This window comes from Mesoplodon mirus (genome assembly GCF_964341445.2).
Source record: "Mesoplodon mirus genome assembly, chromosome: 4".
Taxonomy (NCBI): Eukaryota; Metazoa; Chordata; class Mammalia; order Artiodactyla; family Ziphiidae; genus Mesoplodon; species Mesoplodon mirus.
Genome location: NC_138979.1, coordinates 158,938,693 through 158,954,423, shown reverse-complemented (window position 1 = coordinate 158,954,423; position 15,731 = coordinate 158,938,693). Strand labels below are relative to the sequence as shown.

Sequence of the window (15,731 nt, the reverse complement as noted above, 5' to 3'; positions counted from 1 at the left end):
ACAGTATGCTTTATTCCAGTCATTTCCATGGTAGATAAGAAGTCTTATCCCTATAGTTTTATCTGGGAAATGACTTTTCCAGTTTGTAGAGAAAGGCAGCAGATCAGCAACCTGTTCTGGTGGCACAGAAAGGAGGACTTCGTTCTGGGCATGGTTTTTGCACCTGCTAATGGCAGCTTGGGTGACTTAACCCTTTGTGTCTCACACTCCCCAGCTGAGAAGTTGCATCCCTTCCTTTCCTCTCCCACTTGAGTCTGAATTCTGAGCTGAAGGAGCTCCGTAGCCTGAGCTGAGGCTAATCTCAGTCCTACATTTTACCTGGGGTGGAGGCTGTGTGAGCTTCGTGCCCTTCCTTTGGGTGTGAAGGTCTTTGGGGGGAGGCTGGTGACTTTCTCAAAACCGGAACACAGAGAAAGCCCATGGGATTTTTTGAGACACTTCCAACAGGATTTTCTCAAGCCCACTTGCTACTGTTCACTGGTCCAAAACTATCCCAGAAAATGTCTTCAGAGCTCAGCACAGTGGTCGAGAGGTCTTGAAAAGAGAGTTAGCTCTCGGTAAATATTTGGGGAGTGTTGTCGGCTTCATGAAGCACGCACCCCCCACACACACCCCCGGAGGCATCCAGAGGCACAGCTGGCTGTGGAGTTACATGTCACGCTCTGGAATGTGCTGACCTTCCTTCCCGGGGAAGGTGACACTGCTGAGGGTATTATAATTAGTAGGGCAACTTCTGCTCAGCTCTGCCAGCACGCCCTCATTCAGGGTCCTTATTGAGCAATGACAAACTCATGAACCTTTGGCAGTCAACACAGCTGACCATGCTCTCCTTCTTGAAAGCTCTTCTCTGGGCCACTGTCACCCATACTTGCACGGTTTGCGTCTTACCTCTCTCCAGCCATCCTTCCAGTTTCCTCTGTTGGTCCTTTCTTTTGATCTTCAAACAGTTGAGTTACTCAAAGCTCAGTCCTAGACTTTTTTCTCTCTTCTTTCCTCTTCCTTTCTCTTTTTTCCCTTTTCTTAGATAATTTCATTAACTCTCATGGTTTCAAGGACCACCTATTTAGCAAAAGCTCCTAAATTTATATGTCTAGTTCATATTTCTTTTGAGCTCTAAATCCCTATATTCGACCGTCCGCTTGGCATTTCCACCCAAAGTCTCACAGACTTCCCAAATTCAACATGCTCAAAACAGAGTTCTCCTCCCCCTCCTCCATGTGGTCCCTATATGCTTTCTGTAGTTCCTCGTTTGAGTAAGTTTCACTGCAACCCACCTTGTTTCTTAGGTCGGAATCTTGAGACTATTACTCATCATCTCTTTCCCACACTCCCAATGCTCAAATAATGGTCAAGTCCTGTCAATGATTTCTTTAATATTTCTCCAATCTCCACCTCCACCATCCTTGTCTCTCTCCTAACAGCAGCATCCACCTCCAAACTAGTTTCCTGGCAACAATTCTGACATCTCTACATTCCCTCTGCCCCCCTCCCCCCAGTTCTTTCCTTAGACAGCAGCTCCTTCCTTCCTTCCTTCCTTCCTTCCTTCCTTTTTCCTTTCCTTTCCTTTCCTTTTCCTTTCCTTTCCTTTCCTTTCCTTTCCTTTCCTTTCCTTTCCTTTCCTTTTTCCTTTCCTTTCCTTTCCCTTCTTCCCTCCCTCCCTCCCTTTCCTTCCCTCCTTTTTGATGACTTAAATTTTTCTTTGTGTTTTCCTTATTTAAAAAGACCTTTTCAACTTTTTATATTGAAATAACTATAGCTTCATAGAAAGTTACAAAATATATTACTGAGAGGTGCCATGCACTCTTCACCCAGTTTCCCCCAATGTAACATCTTCCGTAACCATAGTACTCTATCAGAACCAGGCAATTGACACGATGCAATCACAGACCTTATCCATATGTTATTGGTTTTACATTCACACACATGTGTTTATGCATGTGTGTGTATAGTTCTATGCAATCTTATCAATACGTAACTCACTGCAGTCAAGGTTCAGAACTGCTTCACCACCCAAAGATCCCTCGTACTGAAGGAATGCTCCTTTAAAAACACAAGGCAATTCAGTCACTGCCTTGCTTAAAATGCTTTAATGATTTTAAAGCCCCAAATCCTTAAATGAGGGCCACAAGTGCCATGTAACTTGGCTGTAGCTACCTCTCTGGGCACTTCTTGCCCTCCTCCTTTTGCTCGGCAAGCCTCTGCCTACTGGCCTTTCCCTTCCGTTGAATTTGCCAAGCTCCCCCACTGCTCAGAGCCTCTCCACGTGCTGTTCTCCTCACGTGGAATCCTCTCCTTCGCCCACTCAGCTAACTCCTCCTCATCTGCCAGGTATCAGCTTAAAGACCTTTCTCAGGGAAGGTTTCCTTGACATCTCAGACTAGATTTGATTCTCTTGTGATTTTTCATTGCCAATTATGGTTTTTCTTTACAGTACTTATGTAATTATAGGTAAATAGGTATGTGTGTAGTTTATTAATTTGAGTTCTCTCTGACCAGACTAGAGGGATTTGGGGGTGGGGGTCTTGCTCACCACTGTATCTTTTCTGTCTAGTGCCATGGCTGGCCTAACAGATGTTCAATAAACCCTAGTTCATGAACAATTACTGTAAGCTGGCTGGTTGTGGCTGGGTGTGCCCTAAGGCCATGGAACAGGGCAACATCAACCTGCTGTTCTAGGTATATGCTCCATGAATTCATCTTCAACCTTCTCAGGTGTCCTATCTGAGAACCTGGGCATCTATGGCCCAGACCACCCAGAATCTCAAACGGGTATTTTCTCTCCTATTCCCATCCCAGTGTTCTGTGTGAGAGACCAGAATAGGGAACAACCCTGGCTAGTGTTCTTCTTAGACAGATCTTTGAGATGCTGTCAGGAATATCAGCTGGATGTTCATCCAGGCTTTTAACGTAAGGCTTTGCTCTCCCCAGGGTCACTGGCATGGTGTCACTTTGAGAGGGTTATTCAGGGCTGTGAGGGTTTCTAAGTTGCATGGCTCCTGAGAAGTCCTAGAAATGCTTTTAGATCAGTCCTCTCCTCAATGCTCCCACCTGCTATTTGCTAGGTGTCCCCAACTCCCCTCACCATGAGTCATTCGGTCCCCACTCTCACTCTCAGAGATAACTCAGTGTGGTTTGCATTGGTGTCGGCCCAGATCTGAAGGGTCCTTATATTAACTGAATAGACAGTATTTCCCCCAAAGGACCGTGATAGAACTCTGTGAGGGTTTGGAAAAGAAGAAATGGGGACCTCCTGCTGGGATGTGGCTTTGCCAAGGAGTGGTGGTACCGCGTGCAATCTTGACTGTCTGTGGGGGACACTGGGTTGGACACTGTGTTGGTTGCCCCTAATTGGTGCCCCATCTATACTATCCTTCTTCAGAAGCTCACAATCCCTCACGTGAAAGAGGCGGCACACGCATTATATGGTGGATTTGGCAGAATTGGGAGAAGGGTGAACCCCTAGCAATAGGCAAAACTGTCAATTCTTTTGTGACAGAGTCAGTAAAGGGCTTTGCCCAGGGTGTCTGGCCAGATCCCTGTCTGATTCACAGCCCTGGGAAACCGGGGGACATCATCCAAGTTTCCCTTCCCTGCCAAATAGGAGGTCAAGGTCCTCACATTCTGTGGCTCACAGTTGTCCTTCTGCTGCTGGTGTCTCTCTTTTGGGTGGACGGTGGCTGAGAGCAGAGCCCAGCTCTGCAGGCCAAGCCTCCAGTGTAGGTCTGCTGGGGCTGGGTCCTCTAAGGTCACATTGATGTCCCTCCCTGCTCTTGCCATTGGCTTGGCTAACGTGATACATAGGATGGAGAGAAGAGTTAGAGCCAGTGACGAGGCTTTTCAGGATAGACCTGGCTGTTGTGCGCCCTTGCAGTGATGCTCCATTTCTTCGCCCTCCCTGCCAGGCTGCTTCCCTCCATAGGGCCTGTTACTGTGCGGGGCATGGGCTTCTGCTTGTCCCCTGGGCGTGGGTAGCAGCGTAGTGCCTCCCAGTGCCCCCCGAGCTCTGTCTCCAGGAGCCTCACATGTTCCCTCTGATCTCCTCCCCGGTGCCCTAAGGCAGTGTGCACAGCTTTGCAGGTCAGAAGGCTCAGCTGCAAATAGCCCATATGTGTCACCTCCCACCACAACTGATGCCGGGGAGATAATGCTGCTGACTCTCATGGTGTCGCCTTGTGCTGTGCGATTTCCTTTCTCTTTCTCTCTGATCACCACTTTCTGTCCTCATCAATTGGTTACATCTCTGGGGGAACATGGCTCTTAGGGCAAGAGGACTTGGATGACATCTCTCCCCAGCAAAAGGCTTAATACCTATTTCTCTCTTTGGGCATTGATCTGATGTAACTGTGGGTGGTGGTGAGGATGGTGGGTAGGGCTCCAGCCAGGCTCCCACTTTACTCCACAACCCGTGCTACCCCACCCTCCCTCCAAGTTGGCCATGATGTTGTGGCATTGGGGGGTGACAGGTCAGACCCTCTGGCCCTAATGCTGCCATTTCTGCTTCCTTCAGGTCACCCCACCTGCCTGCAGTTCACCCTGAACATGACCGAGGCTGTCAAGACCTACAAGTGGCAGTGCATAGAGTGCAAATCCTGTATCCTCTGTGGGACCTCGGAGAATGATGTGAGTGTGGGGCTTCCCGCATGGGAGGGAGAAATACAAGGAGCTGGGAGTCCTTTGAGGATTGGAGAGGAAGGCAGGATTCTCATCACTGGATTCCTGGGGAAAATATCCATCAAGACCTCCTTCTTGACTTTTTCCCCGAGGACCCTTGGGACCCTTGTGCTACAGGGACCTTGGGTACTCTTCATGCCTGTGGAGAGGGGTGCAGGAGGTGATGGCCAGAGGCTGCCTTGCTGGCCGTTAGGCCTCATGGGTTCATTGATAGACAATGGTGCCCACTGCTTATGGTTGGGATGTGCTTGACTCTTTACACCACATTCTGGAGTGTGTCATCTCACTTGGTCTAAATGTTAAGTATAATAGATGCAGAATTTTAAAAAACCCACATTTTGTTATGGACAATTTCAAATATACACAAAGATAGAGAAAATAGTGAAACTGAGGCACCCTCATCACTGGCTTCAACAATGATCAATACATGTCCAATCCTGTTTTGTAAATATTGCCACCTCTTTCTCCACGATATTATAGTCCTAGTCATAATATCATTTCACCTGTAAATACCATATGTGTCTAAAAAAATAAGGACTTATGTTTTACAGATTGTGAATATATTTATTTTCAAGTTAAAAAAGATAAGGACTTACTTATTAACAAAAATAACCAAAATATTAACAATAATATTTTAAAAAATCAATAATTCCTTAATATAATGAAACATCCAGTCAACATTCCTATTGCCTCAATTGTCTTAAACATTGTGTTAATAATCTTAAATTGTTTTAAAATGTTTTTATTTACAATGTATTTGAATTGGGATTCAAATGAGACTCATACATTGCAATTAGTTGATATGTCTTTAAAGTTTCTTAATATATAGGGTTTCCTTCTATTTTGATCTTTTTTTTCCCTTGATTTTTTTGGTTGAAGAAATCAATTTATTTGTTCAATAGAGTTTCCCATGACTGTATTTTACTAACTGCATCCCTGTGGTGGTGTTTGACATTTTCCTCTGTCTCTTGTATTTCTTGTACATTGGTGCTTAGAGCTAGAGGCTTGATCACATCCAGGTTCTCTTTCTTTTTCTCTGTCTCTTTCTGTCTCTGTCTCTAAAATATATAAATAGCAAGACTACTTCATAAATAATGAAGTTACTTTCATCAGGATGTATGTAATACCTGGTGTCTCTCTTTTCATGACGGTAGCATCTTCGACTACACTGACTATTTCATTATGGGTTGCAAATAGTGATGTTCTTATGCCATAATTTCTTCTTTGTTTATTAGCTAGAATAATTCTATAAAGAGAAACTTTTCCAACCTCATATTTGGTTACCTTCATGTATAGATTATATAGAAAAAGCAGGATAAATACTAGATTCTTTCCCTTTATTTATCAGTTTTCAAAATAAGGGGTGGATTCAACATGTATTCATGATCAAACCCTCAAGAAAATAGAAATTGTGGGATATTTCTTAACATGATAAACTTTTTATACCTTAGAACTAAAGCCATTGTCTTATTTAATGGAGAAATACTAGAGGCATTTCTGCTAAGATCAGGAACCAGATAAGGATGCCCACTATCTCTATTACTATTCATAATTTTTCTAGAGATATTAGCTAATGCAATTAGACAAGAGAAAACAGTAAGTATAAGAATGGCAACAAAGTAGAAAGTTTTTCTCTATTTCATAACTTTAATAGTATATCTGGGAAAGTCTAGAGAATCAATAATAAAGCTAACTCAAACATTAAAGGTAGCAGGATATAAAATTACCATACAAAAATTAATAGCTTTCATATGCACAAATAATAACCAGTTAGAAGACATTATGGTAGAGAAACTCTACTTACAGTAGCAACAAATAAGACATATTTAGAAATAAACTTAACAGTAAGTATGTAAAACCTAAATAAAGAAAAATTTTAAATGCTTTTGAAGAGACATAGAAATAGATTTGAACAAATGAAAAGACATTGTGTGACCTTGGATAGAATGACTCAACATTGTAAAGATCTCAGTTCTTCCTAAGTTAATTTACAAATTTGATTCAAACCCAATAAAAGCACCAACATACTTTTTAATGGAACTAGACAAGTTGATACTAAAGTTCATATGGAAAAACAAACATGCAAGAATAGCCAAGGAAACACTGAAAAACAACAAATTATGGAGGGAGTCTAGCCCTGCTAGATATTAAAACATACTGTAATGCCTCTGAAATTAAAACACTATGGACAAAAAGACCAGTGGAATGGAATAGAAAACCCACAAATCGACCCAACTACATACAGACATTTAGTATAAAATAAAGGTTGTATCTAAAATTACTGGATCAAAGATGGACATTTTCATGAACAGTGCTGGGACAATAGGGTAACCATTTGGGAAAAGATAAAATTAGGTCCACATCTCATGTAATATGTAAGAACAGCCTTCAAGTGGACTAGGAATATGAATATAAAAAATAAAACCATACTAGTAATAGAAGAAAACATGGATGAATTTCTCTTTAAATATAAGGAAAGATTTCCTGTGACTCAAAATTCGGAAGGAATAAAAGAAAATGTTGACAAATCTGACCACATAAACATTTACATAGTAAAAAAACAATAAAGTAAAAAAACAACTGACAAAATGGGAGAAAATATTTGCATCATATACCACAGATAAAGGTGGCAATATATAAAGAGCTCTTAAAATTTGAGGGACAAGGGACCATAAACCTGATAGAAAATGTGAAAAAGATATGAAAAACAGTTCACAAAAGATATAAAAATGACTCTTAAATGTTTGCAAAAAAATGTTTGAATGCACTCATAATTAAAGAAATTAAAATGTAAACAAAACTGAGATATCATTTCTTACCCATAAGATTGGGGAAAAAATATATGGCAGTGCATTCTGTTAATGAAGCTGTGGGAAAGGTGGCACTGTTATATATTGTCAGTGGGAATACAAAGTGGTACAACCCTTCTGGAGGGAAATTTAGCCATACCTAACACAGCTACTGTGCACTTAACTTTTGACTCAGCTCTCTCACCTATAGGAATCTACCCTAAAGATATACCCACAACTCTATGAAAATACACATGTGTAAGGTTATTCATAGTCACACTGTTTATAACTGGAAAATATTGGAAATGACCTAAGTGCTTATACACAAAATGGTTGAATAAAGGATGGCACAATGAAGTACTAGGCATTTGTAAAACAACAACAAGATGATGTAGATCTTTATGAATTAACATGGAGTGATTTCCAGAATATATTGTTAAATAAAAAAGCACAGTAAAAATGATATCTACAGTAAGCTGCCATTCTTGCAAGAAAGGCATAAGAAAATATACATATATCTATTTACTTGTGTGAAAGAAATACAGGAAGGATAAGCAAAAAACTAAAGAGATTGGTTATCTACAGGGTAGGTGGGAATGGGGTAGAAAGAATGGGGAAATGGGGTGGGATAGTAGGGATGGGGGGTAACACTTCTCTGAAAATGCCTTTTTGTATAGCTCTTTGAACCAAGGTATTGTTTCACATACCCTCAAGACAAATACTGAAATTCAACCAGGAGGTGGGGGAAGCGAAAATGGAATATGAACAGTAACAAATGAACTTAACTATAAGATAAATAGTAACATGGCCATACTGAAGGGTAGGGAAGGAAAAAATTAACCTAGATAACTTTGGAAAGTAGTATTTGACTGTGTATTTTAAGGCTAAAGACAGAAATGACTATACACATATTATATGCTAGTTAGTAAATTTGTTTCTCACAGGCATGTGAGTTAGTCATTCTGAAACTACTTGATGTGTCTGCAGGTCTGAACTGATACCTATATATTGTGAATAATGAGAGCCAGGTTTCCCAATGTCAGAGAAAGAAAAATCAAATAAAGGGGGAAGGCTAGACTGAACCCTGTGGTCCTGGGTTGGAATAGGGGGTATCAGTATGAATTTATGCTTTTAAATATAATATATTTTGTTTATATATTATATATCTATAACTATTTATATGTACACACACATGTGGATAAATACAGAAATAAATATAGATGTGCACCTACACGTACATTTATTTCCTAACTCTGTCGTAAGGGCCTAGAAGCAATGACAACCCAGAAACAATGAGGACCCATAGCACCCAGATATTGGTTTCTAAATACCATTCTCCAGTAAAAGGAGCCAGGGATTCTTGGAGAAATGGCTGGAGCTGGGAAAATGTAAGAGGAGGCCGGAGCCTCCTGTGGTACTAGAAAGTAAGGAGGTGCTAAAAAATTGGTAAAGGACATAGGAGCCAACTTGAAGGAGTTCCTAATGGCCCAATCTGGGACAATTTGAGCAACAAAGTAAATAATGATAGTATTGGATTATAACCCAAAGACAAAATAAATATTCATATTAACATTTTAAAAATTGAATAAGTGAATGAATTAATGAATGAATGGGGAAGAGGTAAACTCTTCCTTAGAGCAGGATTACAATTAATGAATGTAGAGGGAAGAGGGAAATCACCAGTAGGCAAACATCATGGTATGGTTGTTGTAAGCAAGAATCATCAACTGATGCTAAAATTAGCAGGCAAAAGTATGATGAGAAGCAGAATATTTGCTTGATCTCAAAGTATCTCCCCCACCCGATTACTTATTATATGTTACAAAGGGAAAAACCATAACTTTACAGTGGAAAAACTACACTACAGATACTATACTACCTTAACTATAGGATCAGAGTAACATTGCTAGTAATAAGATACATTGGTGTCCATGCCCCCAATAAGATGCACTGAGAAGATCTCCTCTTATGGAAAAAAGATCAGACAAACTCAGCCTGAGTGACTTTCTACAAAATCACTGGCCTGGACTCTTCGAAAGTGTCAAAGTCATGAAAGACAAAGAAACCAAGGAACTGTCACACATTCAGGGCACTAAGAATACCTAACAACTAAATGGAATGTAGGATCCTGAATTGAATCCTGGGGAAAAGGATGTAAGTGGGGAAAAATACTGGTGAAATTCAAATGAGGTGATGTCTGCAGATTAGTCAATAGTGTCATGCTAATGGCAATGGTGATTCCCTGCTTTTCATGATTGTACTGTGGTAATGTAAGATGTTAACTTTAGGGGAAGTTCAGTAAAGTGTGTGCAGAAACTGTATCATTTTTGCAACTTTTCTCTAAGACTAAAATTATTTCAATATAATAAATTAAAAAATGATGGGATGTTTCCCTAGCATCTAACAAAAGTGACAAAGTTTTAAAAAAATAGTATCTTTATGGACTCGAGGATTTATACATACTTGTTTTATTTCAATCCATTGCAGTTAAAATTGTCCCATCTTTGGGACTGTGTTCCCACTTTTGTTCCAGTGGGAACACAGTTTGGATCCCGAGTCCTTCTGACATGACCTCAGTAGTATTTGTTTTTTGTTTTTTTAGTATTTATTTATTTTTTGGCTGCGTCAGGTCTGCACACGGGATCTTTTGTTGCAGCGTGCAGGCTCTTTGTTGAGGTACAGGGGCTCCAGAGAGAGCAGGCTCAGTAATTGTGGAATGCAGGCTCAGTTGCCCCGCGGCATGTGGGATCTTAGTTCCCTGACCAGGGATCGAACAGGCGTCCTCAGCATTGCAAGACGGATTCTTAACCGCTGGACTACCAGGGAAGTCCCTATCTCAGTAGTATTTGTTTCCTTGCTTTCCAATATGTAGCGATACTTATACATTTCATGCCCCAGACCTGGAATCAGCCATTTCTCCAATGACTCCTGGTTCCTTTTAGTGGGCAATGGTTTTTAGAAGATATAATATGGGCGATGGGGTGCTAATTTTTACTGCATTAGTCATTGTTTGGGGGCATTTTCAACGGACAGAGCTAGAAAATAGGTTTTGCTTGTTTTAAAGATAAAATACACTGTGAATTTGCACTGATACTTCCAATTCATTGCCAGAACGAATTATAGGGTTTTTACTTAAGCTTATCACTCTTACATCTGTATTTTCTTTTAACCATGTCAAAATTTTTGCTTCTCATTACCAACATAACCACTCATTTGACACACACATAGAATATCAATTCCACTATTAACAACACTAATATGATCGCTGAAAAGAAATATATATATGTATGTATATGTATATGCATATTTGCACTTGTTTTTGTCCTTAAGATATATTTGACTGAGGTGGTACAGTCCAACTACTTGTTTCCAAGTCACTTGGAATAGTTTCTTTCTGTGTGGTTATGCCACCAACTAGTACATGATTAGACTCATTTGTTTCATTTTTCTTCTTCTTTTTTTTTTTTTTTTTTTAGTGACAGTTACCATGTGAATTTTGCTTTATGACCATGTAAAATATTTACTGGCTCCAGAATCAAATTTTTTAAAATAAACAATATGTTCAAAGAAATCTAACATCTATCCCTACCTCTTTTACACTCTGCTTATAGGACCATTTTTAAAAATTATGGTTTATGTTTCTATTTTGTTAAATGGAAATGTGTATGTGCACATGAATCTATAAGAAAGTGGATGCATTTTCTTAGAAAATGGTAGAAAGATATACCTGTTTTCTTTACTTTGCGTTTTCACTGAATATCCTGGAGGTTACTCCACAGCAATGTATAGACATAATCTTAACTCCTTCCTACAGTTGCATAGTTCTTCATTAGTTTATTCAACCAGTCCTTTATTGATAGACATTTGGGTTGATTCTGGTCTTTGGCTTTACAAATAGTGTTCATGTAGAGGTTTTTTGTTGACTTGGCAGAACCTTAGGGGAGGAATCAAGGAGTGAGGCTGCTTGGGCAATAGGGGGTTCCTCTCACATAGCCAGGGATTTACCCTGCACATCCCAGAAAGGGATTCCCATTCTACTGGAACTGTAGCCATAGGTGAATTCTGGTTCTTGACTACTTGGGAGTAAGATGTCCTTAAATGGTGTTTCTCATGGGGGTCCACATGAGCTGGGGGTTTTTTGGTGGTTTTGGCTGGCAATTATCTGAGAAGCAAGTGGAAAAGAAGAGAATATGGTGCTAGACAATGATCAACCCATGAAAGAGACATTTAAACCCACAGATGCCTTGGTTTCCCTTTGGGAAAGTCCAATCCAGGATATTCTACCTCCTTGTATTTCTCGTGTCAACACTAGAGTAGGAGTTATCAATGTATTTCAGATATTACTAATACTGTTTCTCACAAGTCTCTCCCTGTTTTCTGTCCCTATCCTAACTGTTTTCTGCTTGTATTATCCCTAAATCATATGGTCATTTAGCTTATTTCAGCTCCAACAATAATGGTGTAACTCTTTTGGAATTAACCACACTGTTCTGGTTTTCATCCTACCTTTCTGACTGCTGTTTCTTAGTCTCTTTCTTTTCTGCCTGGGCCTTAGCTTTGGTGTTCCCCAAGCATCTATTCTTGGCCTTCTCCTCAGTAACTGTTTTGAGTCCTTGATTTTTCAGAAAATTCAACGAAAGCTATGGATTTACCCTTTGCTCAGAAAAATGTACCTCTGTACCTATACACAGAGTTGTGCATATAATTTCAAGGAGTTCGTGAACACCCCTCCATGAGCACAAGTTCAAAGACATCTGCTCTCACGTACTCTGGGCTTCCCTTCCCAGGACCTCCAGTGCCATCTCATCAGCAGTGACTCCCCAGTCCATATCTTACGTCCAGGCCTCTCTCCTGACCTCTAGCTGCCTCCAGGCACCCTCACCAGGTGATCTGTAGACCGATAGATCATGTTCATAGCTGAGGTTGCCTTCTGCCTCCCACAGGTCTGCTCCTCTGCCTACGCCTTAGTGGATGGCTACTTCGTTTGTCTTGCCGACCAAGCCACCACCTAGAAGACATCCTTGATTTCTTCCTTATCACTCTCTACATCTAATCAATTACTCTGAGATGGAAGCAAGCCCCTTTTCTCTCCCCCAAGCCACAACCCTAGTTCAGGCCACCATCATAAGTTATCTCTTACCTGGACGACTATAGTAGCCTCCTAAGTGGCCTTCTGGCCTCGAGAACCAATCCCTCTCCACCTGGATATCTTTTCTTATACAGCAGCTAGTGAGATCTTTCTATACTGCAAGTCTGACCATGTTATTCCTCTATTGCTAACTCTTCGAAAGCTTCCCATTGTCCTATTGAAAGGTCTTAGCATGATATTAAAAAAAAAGATCATTCATGATCTCTCCTGCCCCATTGCTTGCTCACAGGGGTTTTCAACTTCTATATCTACTTTTTCTAGGATCTCTACACTGGTGAGAGCCAAGGTGAGATTTGATACAGAACTTAACTTTGCAGACATCTTATAAGCCATCAAAGCAGGCCCAAAGGTCACTGAATAGAACAGGGCTGAACCTGGAGAATGGGGACCAGATCACAAACACTTACTGAGTAGCTACTATGTGCAAGGAAGTTCTGAAGGAGATGCGGAGATGAGTAAGACAAGGTTCTGCCCCAAGGGCCTTGCAATCTATAAAGGAGTGGACAAAAGAGGCATGTTCCAAACGGACTGGTGTACATGTCTACCACATGCCAGGCTTTGTAGCATAAAGGAACGTGCAATTAAATGTCCTAAGGAAGAGAAAGTACTATGAGGATGCAAGAGGGGTCAGAGAAATTCCATTTGATGAAGATTAGTGAAGTCTAGTCTTTGTGGAAGAGAGGTGTTTGAAGACTCGAAGGGAGGGTAGGGAATGGTCCAGAAGAGAAGGGGTCAGGCACTGGGAGAGTCTCCAGGCAGAGGGAACTGCAGGAGCAAAGGTGCCTACTGTGTCCTTGGAAGTTAACCACAGCACCGGAGGGGACTGTTCTCATCTGGCTCCAGCCTCCAGCCCCCGAAGAGGCTTTTGAGAGCTGCAAGGTGGCATCACATCACTTGCGTTTCTCTAAACGTGCATAATGAAACCCTGAAAAAGTTCTGAGGTGTTATGGATGTTACCAGCAAGTATGGTTGCTGCCCATTGCACACATTGGAAGAGTGAGGTTGAGAGGAATTCAATTAAAATTTGCAAACATTGAAAGTACTTTCTATGCACTAAGCAATCATCCTGGAGAACACAGAAATGCATGAAATTAGTTTTCTGCCCTTATGAAGGCAGAATTATTGGCTATGCGAGTTCAGAAGGATAAAGAATTCCTTTAAGCTTGGGTGTGAGGTGGTGGTCTAGGAAGGCTTCTTGGAGGAGCTATGATTTGAGCGGAACTCTTAAGTGGGAGTAGGATGCGCATAGTTTGGGAGACAGAGGGGGAAATTCCAGGTGTGGGCAAAGCACAAGGCATGTTCAAGGGACAGTGAGGACTCTAAATGGGGCCTGGAAAGGGGCGTCCAGGGAAGTTGATCAATGGAGATAAGGCAGGCGGAGTAGGTGGGGGCCAGATGTTGGTTCTAAATAATTCAAACATTCCTCCTCTCCTCCTACTTTGCATTCCACCAGGACCAGCTCCTCTTCTGCGATGACTGTGACCGCGGCTACCACATGTACTGTTTAAATCCCCCAGTGGCTGAGCCCCCAGAAGGTAATGGTGATGAAGTCAACAATAACAACAACAGCTACTTCTACCACTTACTGAGCTCTCACTAATGTGCAGGCCTTGTGCTAAGGGCTTTACCTGTCTTGTCTCATTTAATCGTCACAACCCTACGGAGCAGGTATGACCACTCCCATTTTACAGATGATGAAACTGAGGCACAGCTCAACCAGCTGAAATTTCAACTTGAGGGCCAAGGAGATGTTTCCCAGACATATGGCTGAGAGGGTGGGGGAGGTGTGAGCTTCTAGGGGAAGTGGTCCAGACCCGGTGATGCTGGTTAAGAGGCACAGCCAAGGATGGAGGGTCTTCACCGCAGTTCAACCCATCATCTCTGAGCACCTTCTGTTTCCCGAGCAGCTAAGCAACAGACTCCAGCACGTTTTCAGAACTGGGACTCGGTCTCTGAATCGTGAAAGTCAAACTAAAACAGGGCTTACAAAAAGGTTAGGGTCTGGGGCTTCCCTGGTGGCGCAGTGGTTGAGAGTCTGCCTGCCGATGCAGAGGACACGGGTTCGTGCCCCGGTCGGGGAAGATCCCACATCCCACATGCCGCGGAGCGGCTGGGCCCGTGAGCCGTGGCCGCTGAGCCTGCGCGTCCGGAGCCTGCGCTCCGCAACGGGAGAGGCCACAGCAGTGAGAGGCCCGCGTACCGGCAAAAAAAAAAAAAAAAGTTAGGGTCAAGGGGTGGGGCTTGAGGGTTGGGGGAGGGGCTGCTAGTAATGCCATCTTATTTTTTATAGGGAGCTGGAGCTGCCACTTATGCTGGGAACTGCTCAAAGAAAAAGCCTCAGCCTTCGGCTGCCAGGCCTAGGGCCACAAGTCACAGAATGTGGCTTGCCGCCGGAGAGGCTGAAGCAGAGCCCAGTTCAAACCAGATCGAGCCCCTACTCCCATATTTCCAGACAGACCAACTGTAAGGAACATCAGTAACCACAGAGGGCGTGGACACGTGGAACCGAGGGGGCGAGATATCTGCTGAACTCCTACACACAGGTTTCCGTTCTTCAGCCAGCCCCTCCTGTTTCTGCCAGAAGGATCGTAAACTTTTGAAGAAGGACCCCAGCCACAGCCCTGTGGACCCCCCTCACATTTACCCTAGCACTGCGGCCCTCTCACTGGGTCCCATTTAAGGAACCACTGGTCCCATTTTGTGACCACCCATCAGTCACTCATGCGTGGTTTGGTGTTTTCTATCTATTGTGTTCCAAGATCTTCGCACAGCCTCCCTGCCCCCAGCTTAGCCTCTCCATCCTGAGCCTAGCAGAGGAGCAAAAGGCTCCGGAGAAGTTTTTATTTATTACAAGCCCCGCTGGAAACTTCTAGACTCGGAACCTAGAGGGCTGTCTAGACGTTGGAGCCCTGGAATCCCTCCTTGTTCCTTGGTCCCTGTGAAGAGGAAGAGCTGCTTCCCCAGCAGATGTCCAGTGGCATCCACAGCCAGGGCGACCTCTTGATGGGGCTGGGGAGGGAGGGGGAGGCCCTGAGGGGTGGACGGAAATGCTGTGAAGATAATTCTGAGGCCCCACCATAGCCAGTCAGTATTTGCTGTCCATCAGGAGCGGCCTGGCAAGG

The 15,731-nt window shown here is 42.6% G+C and overlaps 1 protein-coding gene across 1 annotated transcript in view; it reads left to right on the top strand.

Moving 5' to 3' along the window:
* Positions 1–15,502, top strand: part of DPF3 (double PHD fingers 3) — a gene marked incomplete at both ends in the record, with an annotated part of 259,119 nt that extends 243,617 nt beyond the window's left edge. The window contains 3 exons of the mRNA XM_082618154.1: positions 4,508–4,620; positions 14,063–14,144; positions 14,900–15,502. Of these exons, the coding sequence (XP_082474280.1) occupies positions 4,508–4,620; positions 14,063–14,144; positions 14,900–14,970 (266 nt within the window). The remainder of the gene's footprint in view (positions 1–4,507; positions 4,621–14,062; positions 14,145–14,899) is intronic.
* Positions 15,503–15,731: the final 229 nt, after the last annotated feature.